The following is a 17855-nucleotide window of genomic DNA, read 5'->3' as shown; positions in this document are numbered from 1 at the left end:
CTTTGGACTGATCCTGACCCTTTTGCTTGGGATTTCCAACTAAGGTCTGCAAGCAAAGTGATGACTAGGTCAGAGGAACCCCCACAGGACTACTCAGACTAGAATGAAACTGGAGACCTCCCTTCCCCTCACTCATTTCTGGGGCTCTGAGGTGGGATTCCAACCAGGGTAGCTTCTTTGGGTGGGGATTAAGGGGCAAGTGGTGAGAGTAGAGTTTGAGAAGCTCTGTGTACATTTTCTTCATTTATTCCCACTGGACAATTTACCTTAATTATAGGGTGTTGATTGTATTTCTTTAAAAAACTGAGCTACACATTTTCTGAGGGAGAAAAATTTGTTGTTTTCTTTACTAAAACCTTGTCTTTCTCTTTTATGCTTTAATTTTTTTTCCAAATTCTCAAAAGGAAACTATGTCATAGGGAGATTTGGATAGATGTGGTATTTGTCAAGGTTATATATGAGAGGAAACAATGATTTGTCAGCCTGATGTGGAAAATAGGAATACTGACTAGTCTTGAAACAGAAAGCTTGGCTATATGTGCATGAATTATTTCCTTTGCTTTCCAGATGATCTTTGTGTGAGCTCCTAAATAGGACCAGTTTCTAAATTAGTATGTTCTGCTTTTGCATTTTAAAGAGATCTGATATTTTGCCATTTGTTACTTAAGTGTTCTTTAAATTACTTAAGTGGTCATCAATATATTTGTGATAGCAGTTAGCTATGCTGGGGAGGGGGATCTTGAAGAAATACTATTTAACTATTTCTCACCCATCATATTTGTACAATGCAACTTCACAGCTATGTAGTATCAAAGTTGTTGCTAAGGGTTACACTCAATAAATAGGAAGCTTTTTCAAAAGTTTGCTAAGATGTCTATTAAAAAAATTTTTTTAGCAGCAGTGCTTATATGATTAAACACAAAATAAAAATGCAAAACAACCAAATATCTCATTAATATTGTGTTGGCTACATAAATTATGATCCAGCCAGGACTAGCATAATATAAGTTAAATCTGTGTGCAATATGAAAACTTCTCTAAAGTTACGTAAAAAGCAAGGTACAGAAGAGTATGTAAAAAGCAAGGTTCATTTTGGGCAAATAAAATGTGTATGTGCACATATGTGTATGTATCTGTGTGCATGTTACATGCACACATCTGGTAGAAAAGCAAACCCTGTATCTGGAAGGTATTCTGAAAACAGTCTTATTCGTCTCCTGTAGGGAGTGGAACAAGGGAAGGAAGGGAGGGGATGACTTCACCTCTCATCGTGTATCTTTCTGCAATGTTTGGGTTTTGTAGATGGTAGGATTAAGAGCCATTTTAGCTTTTGTTCTTTATAATTCTCCATGCTAAATTTTTTGACTATATGATATATTTTAAAGAATATTAGCATATATTAGAATCCAAGTTACCATCACAAAAATACATAGCTAAGACATTCATTAGTAAAAGTGAAGTCCCATTTCAAACTATTTGTTGTTAAAATATCTGAAAAATGACAGATGTGGTAACTCATGCCGGTAGTCACAGCCCTTTGGGAGGTTGAGGCGGGAGGACTGTTTCAGGCCAGGAGTTTGAGACCAGTCTGGGTAACATAGAGAGACCTAATCTCTACAAAAAAGATAAAAAATATTTAGCCAGGCATAATGGCACGCACCTGTAGTACCTGCTACTTGGTAGGCTGAGGCAGGAGGATCACTTGTACCCAGGAGTTGGAGGCTGAAGTGAGCTATGATGATGCCACTGCAATTCAACCTGGGTGATGGAACGATACCCTATCTCTAAACACACACACACACACACACACACACATACACACACACACACACTCCCCTAAAAAAATTGGCCATGGTGGGAAAGTGGAATGATTTAAATGATACAAAAAGTATTTAGAGCAGAAGAAAGAATCAATGTAAGGAAGAAGAAAAAAAAATCCAGATAATGGGACAGTATCAATCTCTTTGGTTGCATTTGTTTTTAGTTACTTATTTTAGCAAGTGGGGTTCCTTTAAAGTCTGCAGGTACTGATGAATTTTTCAGAGATGAATGACTTGGACTGTATTTTGCTTCTGCTTTGCTGTTTGCAACTCACTTAATACAGAAGCATTCTTTTCATCTCTGCTCATGTGTCTCAAGCTCTAGACATGATGACATATTTTCCTTTTTGTTTTTGCTCAGTGATCTATATTGGATGATCTACAAATTCCATGCTTTTAGGGGCTAGGGTGATGTGGTAGAAGTTTGAAAAACCTGCTGTCATTGGACTTCTTCGGAAAACACTGTAGCTTGTTTTTCATAGGTCATTAATCTTCCTCAGTGCTTCACCAGGTAGAGAAGTCTGGTTGCCACCCTTGGAGGTGGGCATCCCTGGTGGCCCATGCACCTGCCCATCTGTGCTCCTGTGTGTCTGTGTCATGAGCTTGCTTCACTTCTAAGTGTGAATTAAGACAATACCAACCTATCAACCCTCAGTACCCATGGTACTTGTATGTTACCCACTTCCCAAGACACCTTTTTCTCTGAACAATTCAAGGTAGCTGGTCTCAACCAGTACCATTTTGATAGCTGCTCTCAAGTTTACTTGCTTTGGGCAGGAAAAGAAAGGGAAGAAAGCATTTCTTCATGGGTGACCTCCTTCAGAAAACCCCTCATTTACTCCTGAATGGAAGAAAACCCCAATCTGTTTTGTTAGGAAATTATGCAGAAACTAGACTAGATCTAGATATTCAATTTGTGACTAAATTCAATATTTTCTGTGAACCTACTATGTGCAAAGCATTGTGCTTGGGGCATCAATTTCCAGGAATGGGGATACTGCTTGAGATCTCATATACAGTAGGAATTAGACAATGAGGAAAAAGTGCCAGCAACTCTCAGGACCCTTGAGAGTTCTCTTTCAACATCTTGGGGAGGTTTTTATTAATAGCTCCCCTGAGGGCCTGCAGAGGAATGTGCCCGTGACATGTGGCAAAAGGGTTATTTCTCTGCCTTTCTGGTGCTGTTCTCAGTCAATAAACCTAAAATCACTCAAGGTTTTCCTAGAGACCCATCTGTCTGCAGACTCCTGTTTTAGTTGACAAGGGGGAGACATTGTAATTCAAATTCTTCAGTTAGGAACGTGCATATAGAGAACTTCTTTAGTCACTAGCGAAATGTGTTCTAAATTGGAGTGGTGTCGGTGGTAATAGGGTCTCCATTGCTTCACCTACCTTGTTATGTGAATTTCAGCATCATACAAAAGAGGAACTTTGAGCTTGACCAAATTATCTGCCTTGTTTTCTTCTTGGCTTTCACTATTGAGACAAGCATTAGGAAATTACTTAAAGAAAAATATTATAAAAGCCATCCATCATCAATTCATGACTTCGTTGTTTTACCTTAAGGCTTGGAAACTGAGAGATGCCTGATTTTGAAGGTTTTGAAGATTGAAGTCGAAGTTAATAGTAAAAGTCACCTATATACAAAATTAAAATTTATCAATCTATGATGCTTCATACACAGGGGCCAACATGAAAAAAACACCCCACATTTCCCACAAAAGTAAACTCACTCCAATTTGATTCTGAATTTTATATACTTTAAGCTTTCCAATTTGTAGAATATCATTATTTATTTGTCCACCTTACTTTAGCATACCTCACTTTAGAATTAGGAAAGCTTAACTTTCAACTGACACATATAAGTCATCTAGGCACATACACTTGTTTGAATTTGAAACCTCTGTGCTGATGTGAAACTTGTTACCAGGGGCTAACAAATGATCTCTGTGACTCTGTGTACAGCATTTTGACCAATTCGGTCAATATATTCAGACAAAAAGAACTTTCCATATTACATGTGCTATTTGGAATGAATTGCATGGGGGAAATCCCACTTTTATTAATAATTTAAAGAAAAAATTCCGATATTAAAAGTTCCTCTAAGTATGTGGCCAGTTATTTTGTGATGCCTATCATATGATGATATCTAATAAAGAGGATATGTTATGTTGGTAAATTAACACGAGTGCTGAGGAGGGGCTCACGTGGATTTGAGGATGAAATGCAAGTTATACCTGTTGTTCCCTCTTTAAAGCAGGGTAGCCTACGTCACAGGTAACAGACTTCTGAGACGAAGCAACCTGGCATGTTACTTCTGTCCCGTCAACCTAAACAAGACCAAGGAAACAAGAGAAATCAATTAGCATACGTGTGTGTGTGTGTGTGTGTGTGTGTGTGTGTGTGTGTGTAGGAATATGCACAGTGAAAGAGGTACAGGGACATTTCAGCAGTAAGGTTGGTTCATATTGAAATAGTTTATTAGCCTTTAAGACTTGAAATCTTCTACTGTCCCAGTGGCTAATACAATGTTTTTATTGCTAACAGTAAAGATAACCAGGACACTCAACAAGCCACAAAAGAGATTAAATACTAGAATTTTTTTCCCAGAAGGAAATCATAGCTTTTATATTTCAGAAGCACAAATAGCTTTAATCTAATATTCAGAAATGCTATTTTTAGGAATATCTTTCTCTCAATATATTTGAAACTTGCATTTTTGAGAGAAGGAAACAAAATCATATGTTGGTGTTAATATTTTAAATAATTTAAAGGATCATTTTTAGTTTTCCTCAGGTTTTTTTTTTTTTTTCCACTTTAAGCAGTTGCCATTTTGCATAGGACATTTAAACACCAAAAGTCAGGATAGGTTTAGAACGCTAAATCTTTTAAGTTCATATTAACTTTAAACTAAATGAAGCCATTGTTTAATCAAGTAACTCATTTGGAAAATCTCAGCTTTTCCTTCCCTTCTCTCCTTTTTTCTCTTCATTGCTTGGTGGTAGAGAAGGGACCAGGGGGCACTTGTGGTCAAGTGTGTTCCTGGTATAGTGATCAAGTCAGCATGATTAATTGGCTTTGCTGGAATGCATCAACTTGGCAGTAGCAAGACCTGTGGCTGCAAGGCTAGGACTAAACTTTGGAACTCAAACGTCTCAGAGCAAGTGCACAGCATCAGCGAGGACCACAGCAGCCGCATCACACTGATGGCTCGAGAAGGCTTACGGGAGTGTCCAGATACTGCTGCCAGGTCTCAGGCTAAAGGAAAAACTGACCCAAGCTGTGAAGCAGAATTGGTCTAGATACAGAGCCAGACTGTGTTCTAATGTGGTTAACCAGTCAGAAGCCACAGAGTTAGGATGGATCATGCTGAGGGTTAAGGTGCTTCTTCAATAACTTAGAGGACGTGGAGAAGACAGTGATTGATAACAAGTATGAAACACAGCGGTGGTAAGTTCAGGGTGTCATAACATACCGGCATAGAAAATGAAGCAAAAAACAAGTTGTCTGAAAAGTCAACAACAATTGCAGTGTTGTATGCACTTTCCCTTTTGTTTTTCAGTGTTACTAAAAATGTTAACCTTTTGTTTTGGTTGCTGACAATAAAGGGTTGTTGCCTGTTAAAAATAAAAAGGAGAAAAAAGAAAGCCATTAAGGTTTTTACAAAAGGCCAGTATTCAAAAATGTCACTCATTTAAAAAGTATATTCTTTATATTTATCTAGAATACTGAGAAAATTGCTCAATAATAAACTATCTTTAAAATGACACTAACAATAAATAAGTAAATGCTGTTGGATTTTCTTCTTTGTTGCTATTACATTAGAGGGAAAGAAACCATTCAAATTCAGATAGTTTTATACTTTTTATTGTTTTGCTCCTATGTGGATGTATTAATAGAAATTGAAATTTAGTTTTCTAAGGTCTTTATTATTTATGAATGTTCTTTTGTAGAAGAAAACTCCATAAACATTCATTTGACTAAAATAATCTAGTGTCTCTTTTATTTTTGTATTTTACACTGAGCTTTAAAGTAAAACTCACCGAGCAGCTGGCAGTTGTTGGACATTTAGGACTAGGTCAGAGATGCAAAGTCCATCATCACCACAGTCTTTATGGAAAGGAATCTACAGAAAAGAAAAGAGATCCATACATTTGCTCTTGGGTTGAAAAAGCAACTTTCAGAAGAATACATACAGAACAATTCCATTTACATAAAGTGCAAAACCAAACAATGTTTTAGGAATATACATGTTGAGCAAAAGCATAAAGAAAATCACTGATAAAGACAAAATGTAAGGCCGGGCGCGGTGGCTCACGCCTGTAATCCTAGCACTCTGGGAGGCCGAGGCGGGTGGATCGCTCAAGGTCAGGAGTTCGAGACCAGCCTGAGCAAGAGCGAGACCCCGTCTCTACTAAAAAAAAAAAAAATAGAAAGAAATTATCTGGCCAACTAAAATATATATAGCAAAAATTAGCCGGGCATGGTGGCGCATGCCTGTAGTCCCAGCTACTTGGGAGGCTAAGGCAGTAGGATCGCTTAAGCCCAGGAGTTTGAGGTTGCTGTGAGCTAGGCTGACGCCATGGCACTCACTCTAGCCCAGGCAAAAAAGTGAGACACTGTCTCCAAAAAAAAAAAAAAAAAAAAAAGACAAAATGTAAGGTAATGATTTGCCTGGGTGATCCAGGAGGAAGTGGATGTGACGGGGAGTGGCCCGCAGAGCTTCATAGGGATTGGTAATATGTTATTTTTTAAGCGGGTGGTGAGCACAAAGTGTTGGCTTTATTTTTACCTATTTCTTCAACAAATATTTATTGAACACCTACGGTTGGCCAGGCACTGCTCTAGGGGCTGGAAATAGAGCAGTGAACCAGAAAGACAAAACTCTCTGCCTTTGTGGAACTAAACGGCCAGTGAACTGAACACATATGGAATTGTACTGCATTTTCAAAGTTAAGAATTTAAAGGCTGTGTCCTAAGTATCTTTCAAACATGACTCCAGTGACTGTGAAACCTTGCTAGCCAGTCTAAATCCAGGAAGCGCAAGCTGCACTTACACTGAAAACCTTGGCAGTCTCAGAATAGGCTTCGAGGGCAGGGCTGGTGCCAGGGCTTTCCAGACTGATGTCCACACGCAGATCCAAAGGGTTGACAACATCAGAGGGCTCCTAAACACACACATGCGTGTGCACACACACAAAATTTATTAGTGCATGGCAGCTTAAAAACAATAAAATGACCACAAATGTGTTTGTAATTAAGAACACAGCTCTATGTTGAATATCCTTGTTTTGAATGGTCAAGATTCTTGCTTCTTCTCTTCTGTCCTGATTCTGTTTTTAGCCTCTCTAATGTAAGAAACTTCAGGAGACAGACTTGAGTCCAGTAAAAATCTGAAACGGTGATTCTTAGTTAAACTCATCAGTAATCTCATTAGTCATATGCAAGTAAATGTAAATATTTGGATGTTATTTCCAGTTTTAACACTCACAAGCCTACTATGTCAGCACCCTACATCCTTCTAATTCCTATTGCCAAGATTTAAGAGTCCTTAGGCGTCCTTGCCAAATCTCTGGAAGAGCAAATTATGACCTAGAAGGGAAGGTGCCCAGAATGGACTTTCTTCCTTAGACAGAACCTGAATGGTCTACAAAAGCCAATAAAGGTGACTTCCACATCCTAAATCAAGCTCCCCAACTTTTGGCCCTAGCTGTTAGGAGCTGTGTTGCCCCTTTCACACATATAAGATGATGCATGTATCACTCAGTAGTCACCAAAGCCAGCCCTCCACCTACGAGTACAACTTCTCCACTTTGCCTCTAGCATAGAGCGTAGAGGATTTGCCATATTCCAGGAGTCATGGAATGCTTCCAGTTTTTGAGGCTTCCTGTCTAATGAAAACATAAGAATGCCAAAACAGGGTTGAGAAAGTCATCTCGCAATCTTATAAACCTCTTTCCAAATCTTGGCAAGAAAGAACCATGTCTATACAAATGATAAACTTTAAAATTCTAACTTGCCTTTTCCTGAGAAGTGGTATCTTCAGTATTATTTAGTCCATTCGCAGGACCTACCCCTAAGTCTTGAGCCCCTTGCAGGTCTATCCACAGGCCAGCTGCCTGACTACGAGGAGATGCTTCTCCAACTGGTGGCAGCCTTAGCATATAGGATGCACTTTAACTGGCATTGATGGCAAATAGTAAACAGGGATTTTAAAAAAAGAAGAACAGCCTGGCTGTCTTCACTCCCCCAGATGTGTTATTATATGTGTAATCTGATCCACTACTTAGCACAGGATGGAAGAGAATGGAAACGAGCTTTTTTTCCTTTCAAGAATCTATAATTGGCAACTTAACAACAAAAAAGTCTTCACAAACAACCTTCAAATTGAACAATAAATTAAAAAATTGATTTTAATTTATCTAGCTATTAACTTTTATGTTTTTCCAACTCTTAAGAGTATAAGAGCATTTCTTGAAGTCTGATCTCTGTACCATCCATCGACGTCAGAAACATCTGGGGTGCCCCTTAAACCTGGATATTTCTTGGACCTTCCAACCTAGATTTCTGGTGTTGGGGACCTGGAATATGTATCTTATAAAAGTTTTCTTGGCAATTCTTTTTCACCTTAAACTCTGAGAACCATATTCTAGGAAAGTACTTAAATAGCTCTTTGTAAAGTGGTTTCCTGAGTAAATTGCCCTTTTAAATACTGTTATGTGGTTTCTAAGGGGAAATATTCATGTAATTTATAAAACAAATTTCCTGATGGAGGTTTTCTCCTGAAAAGCATTTTTCCTACTTGGGAGATTTTCAAAATCCATGTGAACTACAATAATTATGACATAAGATTAGAACAAATAATTTTTACCTTATAATCCACCATACTTCACCTATGTTTTCTTTAATAGTGGAAACCACAGTTGGAATTATCTTCTTCAGTGGCTTAAAAATGCATAAAGTTTTTCCCCATAGGAAAATATCAAAATAAAATTTATTGCCAACTGAAAGTCCTCCCTGTCAAGCATTTAAGAAAGCACTGTTTCTTTGATTTCTTTAAGAATCTAATTTTCAGCCCTTTTAGTTGCAATCCCAAATAAAATTTAACACTGCTAACTTGTATAATAATAGAATGTGACAACCAGTGTTAGCATCAAGGAAATATGCTTCCTGTTGATGGAATTAGATGAGAAAGTCATTCATTAGGAGGGCAAGCATTTTTTAACTCATAAGCTTCCACTTTTGACTTTAGCCTTTCATTAGTCTTTAAGAAGAATTGAGGTGAAAAGGGATGATGCTGAGGCCTCACCTGTATCTGAATGATGTACTCAGAGCAGCTCTGTGCCCGATTTACTACCATGGTCTTCTGCAGGAACCTTTCGCTATTTTGTTTAAATAACCCCCTGGAGGTTACTCTGGATGAAAATCCATCTGCATCAAGTGTGATGTTATACATAATGGCTATGACAAAAATCATAAAGAAATGTTATTACAAATGAACTTATAAGGAAAAAGCATCCCTGCTTTATTGTGTCTTACTGGACAAAATAACCGACTTTAAGAAAATATGGAAACAGTCTTTACATTGGTGGATAGTGAACCATGAGTAGCACCACATGGCATTTATAATTATAGCTCTGATATGATTAGCTGACTGTGGATAAAAAGAAATGTGATTCAGAGAAATGTGGCTTGGAGCAATGGAAGGAACATTGAACTTGCCACCAGGAAACTTACTGGACAAACTTGGGCAAATTACTCACTCCCTCAAGCATCAGTTTCATCATCCATAATATGGAGATACAGAAAAGAAAAGAATAGTTATTGAGTGCCTACATTCTAACATATTTTCACATGCTATAAAAGTTTTATAATAAACCTGGAAAGTGGATAATGTCATTCTATTATGAATTAGAATAAAATAGGTAAGATAATTCACCTAAGTTCACACAGCTAGGGCATGGTCAGAAATAAAATTTGAGTATTTTTTTTAAATAAGAGCCTATGTTCTTTCTGTTTCCATGCTGTTGTAAGGATTAATTGTTATTGTGAGGATGAACTGAGAAACTCTAAGGGAAGATGTACAGTGCCTGACATATTCTAGATGCTTACATGGGAAACACACGCAGCATTGCAGTGCTAAGGGTTGAATCAGACAGGCTTGGTTTGAATCCTAATTTCACAGCGTTAACTTTGGGCAATTTAACTTTGGGCTCTGTGACTTTGGGCAATTTACTTAACCTCTTTGAACCTCTGTTTCCTCGTCTCTATAACAGAGATAATAATACCAACCCATGAAAAATAACTATTCATATGTGATAAAAACTGATGTCAGTAGCCAATGTCTAAACTGTCAGAATCATTACCTTCAACTAAAGTCCACTGGCCACCTGTCAAAAATTGAGTAGAACGTCTGGTGCTATTCATAGCATCAACTGCCTTATTTGGGGTTACTCTATCTTATTTTATTATATTCAATATTTTACAGATTGAATTCCAAAACATGAATTCTACATGTTACCTTTAAAATATTTACTAGGGATCTTATATAATTTTTCTTGCTCCAATGGTTTATGAGGCCAACAAAGATAGATAAAATATAAAAGAAAAAAATAGAGAGGAGGAGGAGGAAGAGCAACGTGACCCTAGAAGCAGAGATTGAAGCGATGCAGCTATAAGCCAAGAAATGTTGGCAGTAACCAGAAGCTGGAAGAGTCAAGGAATGAATCCTTCCCTTGAGCCTGCAGAGAGAATACAGCCCTAGACTTTGGCCCAGTGAAATTTATGTCAAACTACAGTCCTCCAGAATTGTGTGAGAATATATATTTAAGCCACCAAGTGTAATTTGTTGCAGTGGCAATTGAAAACTAATACAGATTGTGGTATCTGCTGCAATAAATTTCTAAAAATGTGAAAGACAAACAAACAAAAAATAAACCAAAAATAAGTGGTGAAAATGATGCAAAAGAAAAATAATGGCCAGGAGGTGACTATAGTTAGGACAAAGTTAGTGCACATGATAATCCTTTTTAATTTTTTTCAAGCAGCTTGGTAAAAATGATCTATGGTCTCATAGGCAATATATTCATTTTTTATGTTATTAACCTTAAACTGGAGTGTGCACCTGATGCAGTAACTAATAGAAACCATATGCTTTATAAATTCACTTTCACAGTTGTGAAGAGGGGACTCATGTCTTACACATTATTATTGCCAAACAATGAAGTGACAAATGATCTCAGGATCATTTCGTTTGGCTTGTCTGTGGGGACCTGAACGCATCAAGGGGAAGGATTCCAAGGGAAAGATGCCCAACAGTAAGAAAAGCCAGAGACCCTCAGCAGCCAGTCGATGGGAAGGAAATTCTCTAAAAGAATTTTTGAGTGTGCGGCACCACCAGAAGTGAAGTATAGTCAAAAAGTGGAAGACACATGAGACACATCTACACTTCAGGGCCAGGAGAGCTGCCTGGCCAGCCACTGCTGCCAACTAATACATTTTCCAAGTTAATCTTTTAGGCAGACTAGCCCCTTAACGCTTATACAGCAACAGTTTTTGACATAACTGTCGTGGCTACTCAGTTGGATATGCTACTCAAAGCTGGGTCAATGTGTGAACACCTGAAAGGAACACTTCCAAATGGATATGGAAAGTAGGAAAATATGAAAAGTGTGCCAAGATATGAATCTAACTTCTGCCTTGTGTTCTTTCTTTCTTTCTATCTTGGTATGATTATAGCAAATAATCTGCTTCTTTATTTTCAGCCTGCAAGTTAGCTTATTTATTCGCCATTTAACTAAATACCTGTGGGATCTACAGTTTCTGAAGTTTGGAGCCAAAATCTGATGGAAGAGGGATTAGCCCTTTTTTTTTTTAATTTTTTTTTTTAAAGACTAGTCAAGTGAAGCAGTGGGAGTGGAGAAGGAACAAAGGACTCTGTAGCTGATTGTGATCAATTAGTTGTAAACAGCACTGCACTCGGACCAGCCTGGAAGGGGGATTAGGACCTATGAAACAGCAGCAAACGAAAGAGGGTAGCTTTGAATCTAGTGTTAAATCTCAAGCTTCATATTAAGAATGCTGAGATAACTGGGGCAGGACAAATGAAGGTGAGATAGAGTGGTTACAAAATGCTTTAAAGAGGATGTGGGACCTCAGCCAGGTCGTGAAAGATGACTTGACCAGCCCAAGAGAGAGAGGGTGATTCCTGCTGACATTTCCCCGTAGTGTTTTCCTCACCCTCCCTTGTCTGATGGGACACAATTCAGACTCTTACTCTATACTATTTAGAAAATTTAAAACACTGGGCACACATTATATATTGCTTTCCATTTTTTCTTTTACTATTTCATGCTTATTAATTCCTTAAGAACAAGAACAATACTCGGTACTTTTGTTGGCCGCACCCTATCTAGATCATGGCATAGCTACACGTTGCGCACTGGTTTAAGACTAACAGCATAATCCATGTGTGCCCAAGGTTTTGGACACAAACTAAGGGAACTGTGGGTAAGAGAACTTTGAAGGACAGGGTTGAGAGGGCCCTTGATTATATCTTAGAGATGACAGCTTTCTGCGTCAGAATGTCATCTGCTAGACATGAGGAGGAAGATCTAAGCAAACCTTCCATGACTAACAAACCATTCTCAGGCATCTCAAATGTGTGGCAATTTAAGTTTAGGCAACTAAAGCCCCTTATTTCTCTTGATCTACAAACCAAAATATAGGTTGTGTTCAGGGCTAACACTCTGTAAGCCAACCTATCTCTGTACAGATTATTTTAGGTCTACGTACCCACTTGATTGTTTTGCTTAGTAGGTCTAAACTTCGCACTGAAGCAGAGTTTGAGGGTTATCTGAGCATTCTTGTTGAACAATGTGATTTTTTCTGGTGTGAATGAAGCTTCTACAGCTACATCAGCAATACTTTGTGACCTGAAAGAAAGCAATGGAAGCGGAGACATTATTACTGAGTGCATACGTAAGACCTTTAGATAGATGACCCACTGCCAGCGTTATTGAATTTTTCTCTCTACTCTCTGTCTAAACACTTTAGCGGTATTTTATATTCATAAGCTCTAAGATGGCAGGCAGAGATATTGTCTTTTCTTGTCTGTGACTGTATCAACAGCACAATCCACATAGAATATTTTTTATTAAATGAACACGTGCATGAGCACAGGATAGGCATCTGCAACCTCTTTGCAAGTGAAGTGCAAAGTCATGGTCTCTGTTGTGTTTTTCCAACTGGTAGCAGTGATATTCACTCTTCTCACAAAGTTAGGGGAGACAGAAGGTGGGAAGGTGGGGGTGGCAGGCTGAGGAGTGTGGTCGTGGCTGTTTTCCTGCTGCCTGGGTGGCTGGGAGGGATCCTTTGAGGAGTGGCATACGGCTGTGACAGTGGCAACTAGACTGATACTGGAAAAAGACGGAGGAGTCCATCTCAAGCAGGGTGCTACAGATTTCTGGCCCTGGATCAGCACTTTAGATATTTGACACATGGACTTATCTGCTTCTTTACAATGCTCTTGGAAAATTGGTAGAACAAATATTGCCTCTGTTTTATCAATAAAAAAGTCCAAGACCCAAAGTCATTTGGTGACTGACTTACAAGTTTACTGGCTAGTTAGCCCACAAGAAATTAGAGGCCATGGTCTTCCAATTCCTCTGCCAGTGGGATCTGTACTTTATCATAATGACCCCTTGTGCATCCCCTCAACTATTTACAAAGCAGCAAGTAGTAATTAGTAATTTCACTGTTTTGAAAAGTACCATGAGAAGATACAGAAAATAGTTTTTTAAATTTCAGCTACCATCTGAAGGATACCAGTCAATTGAAAAATTATTTGTATCTATCAGGCCTCCCTAGTAAGCAGTTATAAAACATTTAACAACAAATACAACATGTCCTTAAACTTGTACACACACACACACACACACACACACACACACACACACACACACATTTTTTTTTTTTTTGAGACAGAGTCTCACTCTGTTGCCTGGGCTAGAGCGTGGCCTAGCTCACATCAACCTCAAACTCCTGGGCTGAAACGATCCTCCCGTCTCAGCCTCCCGAGTAGCTGGGACTATAGGCACGCCACCACCACACCTGGCTAATTATTTCTATTTTTAGTTATCTGGCTAATTTTTTTTTTTTTATTTTTAGTAGACACAGGGTCTCACTCTTGTTCAAGCTGGTCTTGAATTCCTGAGCTTAAATGATCCTCCTGCCTCGGCCTCCCAGAGTGCTAGGATTACAGGCATGAGCCATTGCATCTGGCCTGTCTTTGATTTAAATATTTTGTAAACTTGTTTTTAAGAAAATTATTCTCAGGGAGTTGCCCAGAAAAAACCAATCTTGGCACCTTATAGGAATGTGACCACAAAATGGCATTAACCTAGCTTAATCCATATTGATTTGATTCTGTGTGTCTTGACTTTTTTGACACAAATCCACTTTCAAAGAGAAAAGTTTGGCCATCACTGACTTTGTGAAAAAGGAGTGTCATAGTATGGTAAACATACAGCCTACTAAGTGTGAAGCCTGCCAAGATGGCTGCAGGGTGATGTCCACTGAGAGGTGCAGTAAAATTGTTTAAAAATCAGCCATATTATCATATCACACCTTGTATTTACTCTTGGTATGCTACTCTTAAATGATTTTAACTGATTTTACTAAGTAAATATATTTTTTTTGTTTTTTAAAGTCTTAAATATTATCTTTGAGTTTTATTTTTTAAATTTTTTTCCACAGAAAAGTTTTATTTTGCAACAAAAACAATGCATTTCATTCTTCAAAAGCACAAGTGAGATTTGTAAATAGTATCATTAAACTCATAAATCACAAAATATCAATGAATAATGTTTTTCTGTTCTTGACATATTTGAACATTTAATGAACATTTTTCAACAGATAAAAATGAATGAATGGAGACTCTTGATCGAGTAATCAATGTCTTTCTGTTTCCATTCCCTAACCAGCCTAATGTACTTATTTTTGACCTTGAATCACATGACCTTTGAATCCCTTATTGTTTCCCCCAATCTCTAACTTCAATGGAGGTCAATGAGAAGTCAGCTAAACCTAAATAATGGCTTCTTGTTTATGACTAATAATTTTAAAATATAACTTTTAGTCACATAATGAGTTATACTTTATTTGTGTGGTCTGAATTTTTAGTATTGTGAGTGTACTCTCATGAGGTTTTCTTTCTGTAAGCTGAGACAAGCCTGTTTATAGGAAGATAACATTCAGAAATATCCTGGCTAACAAGGGCTTTGTGTTTTCTATGCACTGTGTCTTTTTATCATATACAGAAGATAAATTTTATTCTAATGGTAAGAAAATATATATTTTTTTCTCCACCAGGAAAAACATATTTCTTCCTTTATGCAAACTATGATACATAAATTCCCAATTATCTTACATAAAATGCGTGTGGCATTTCTACGGTACCAGTGCAGACATCCATTCTACTACTTAGCAGATCATTTGTATTAATAGTTAGCTAGTTTGTGTCTGGCTCTCACTGACTCACCAGAGTTGAACCACTTGTCCAAATGCACCAATGGACACATCAGTGATGGAATCCCCATTTAAATCTCCATAGCCATCCAACGACCTCCCAAAGTACTGGAGATGGCTCCTAAAGGCTCCATCAGATCCCAAGATTTTCTAAAAGAGCAAATTTGACATGAAAATTATAGCACACAACATCTGAACCAGAAAAATGGCAGCCTCTACATTGCATTATCATATTCTCCATATAGTTCCAGGTTGTCCTTAGTCTCCACAAAATTCCATTAGTTTTTCAATCACTTCTTATATGATCTCTGTACCACTCTTGCATCCACAATTTCATCAATGAAATAGCATGAAGCTTTAACATAAAGTAACAAACCATTGAAAAGATCAGTGGATTGGGAATGAATGGATGCGAGTTCAGGTCCCAATTCCTATTTTAGCCCTTTTTCTTCAGGTCTTACTTAGAACCTACCTACTTACTGAGGCCTCCTTAAGTCACCCTTTCAGACACCTGATACCACCTCTCATCTCTAAAATCTTATTCCCTATTTTAGTTTCCTTTCCCTTTAAAAAAATTCCTTAGTATTTATTACTCTCTGGAACACTTTATTTTATTTCTCTCTCTCTCTCTCTTTTTCATTTGTCTCTTCCATTAGAATGTAAGGTCCATAAGAGCAGAATTTAGTCTGTCCTGTTCTTACAGCACCCCAGAGTCTAGACTAGTAATTGGCCACATAGTAGAGGCTCACTAAATATTTGTTTAGTCAATGAATGAAGTTATGAAATAAGTGGGACGGATTGGATGGTCTACATCATACTCTCTAGCTCCAATATGATGATATTCACATGTAAATACATCACCGTGTAGCTCATGGATTACCTGGGAATACTTCGTGCGAATAGTATCCTGATGACCATTGTAAATATACACCGCTCCAGAGTTCTGATTTTCTAACGGTGAACCAACAATCACATCATTAAAGCCATCCATGTTAATGTCTGAAAGAGCTGCGATCGCAGAACCAAATCGAGCATTTTCAATGCCGTCAGGGCCTTCAAGAAATTGGTGTTGGCTCAAAATGCCCTTGCAAGGGAGAGAAAGAATGATTAAAGCAAACTTCATAACTTGTATGATGAAAATTCACAGCAATTGATGACCAAACCAATTTTTACAGGGTTTTAAAATTAGAACTCAAAATTCTCTATTTATGATGAGAATTATAAATAAGCATTTCAATAAGTAAGGTCATAGGATATCTGCTCATAAACCATGGTGAAAAGAGGTAATTCTCTTTACTGTAGCTGAATGACCCACATAAAAGTACCCATTCCTTTGTCTTCGTTTCCCCTCAATATTAGTATCTTCACCTGTTTACAAACCTTTTGATTTAAAAATTTTCTAGTGAAAATCTACTAATATCTTAAATGAAATTAAGTAGACACAAAACAAAATAAGATACAATATCTTAATTTAGACCTTACTAAAAAATTACTGAATAGTGGCATAGTTGTAATGGTACAAAAAGTGGAAAATGAGATTGTTAATATCCCATTATAAGAAACACTAAATAGTTCTGCCCAAAAGAAAAGACATTTCCTCGTAAAACACACAGTTGTTTTCCTTCAGATTTCGTAATCAAGGATGGAAATATTTGATGACTTCACAAGAAAATAATGCTCCTCAAGCATGAAACTGGGTCAGTGTTGATTCTTTCTCCTTTTACAATCTTACAGAAATTAATTTGTTACTGAGTTTGATAAAGTATTAGATCTTTTCATCTTCAACAATTAATGATAATCCAGCATATCCGACAAATAAGAAACATTTAAAAAACTGGGATTTGTTAATTTTTCAAACAAGTAGATATGCCCTTCCTTTATTGTGTACTTAGTTAAACACTCTTTTTATGTATAATTGCTTTAAAATTGTGTTAATTTTTACATTCATTTAAAGAAATAAGGTAGGACAAAAGATCACAACTACTGAACATAATATTTACTATATTATAAATCAGCTTCTCTTTTTCCATCCTTTCCCCTCTATTGTCATCTAATTGTCTGTCTTAATTGTGCCTTTAATTCAGTTTTCACTTTGATTTCAATGAGTTATCTAAACTTATATGCATAGATTTAGAGAGCTCAGTTTACAAGTTGGAAAAACTGTGCTTTTCCATGTTAAAATATGCTAAGCTTCATGTGCAAGGACTGGAGACTTCAAGAGCTGGATGTAGAAAAAACCCAAGGCTCTCCCCTTTTCTCTAGTGGACGCCTTTTTCGGCCTCCACCCATCTGCTCCCAGATGCCCAAAATAAACAGTATTTTGCTACAAAAAAAAAAAAAAAAGAGTTGGATGTATACCTAAATGTTACACCAAACAATGGCATTTTCTGACAAACTAACATAGAAAGCACCCAGGACTATATGGAAGTTTCCAAAGTGGGTGGTATCATTTGTCTTTTTCACTGTAAACTGATAATAAGATAGCATTGCCCTGTTATTGTTATCTCT

General features: G+C 37.4%; 1 protein-coding gene across 1 annotated transcript in view; it reads right to left on the bottom strand.

Moving 5' to 3' along the window:
- Positions 1-17855, bottom strand: part of ITGA2 (integrin subunit alpha 2) — a 92014-nt gene that overhangs the window by 11127 nt on the left and 63032 nt on the right. Inside the window, exons 14-23 of the mRNA XM_045565931.1 lie at positions 16228-16431; positions 15361-15497; positions 12615-12754; positions 9130-9281; positions 6878-6988; positions 5864-5946; positions 5296-5437; positions 4058-4150; positions 3381-3457; positions 3213-3296 (exon numbers count right to left, since the gene is read on the bottom strand). Coding sequence (XP_045421887.1) covers positions 3213-3296; positions 3381-3457; positions 4058-4150; positions 5296-5437; positions 5864-5946; positions 6878-6988; positions 9130-9281; positions 12615-12754; positions 15361-15497; positions 16228-16431 — 1223 coding nt within the window. The remainder of the gene's footprint in view (positions 1-3212; positions 3297-3380; positions 3458-4057; positions 4151-5295; positions 5438-5863; positions 5947-6877; positions 6989-9129; positions 9282-12614; positions 12755-15360; positions 15498-16227; positions 16432-17855) is intronic.

The sequence above is a fragment of the Lemur catta genome, chromosome 12, assembly GCF_020740605.2.
Source record: "Lemur catta isolate mLemCat1 chromosome 12, mLemCat1.pri, whole genome shotgun sequence".
Lineage (NCBI taxonomy): Eukaryota > Metazoa > Chordata > Mammalia > Primates > Lemuridae > Lemur > Lemur catta.
Note: the sequence above shows the minus strand (reverse complement) of the source record. Positions and strands in the feature narration are given on the sequence as shown.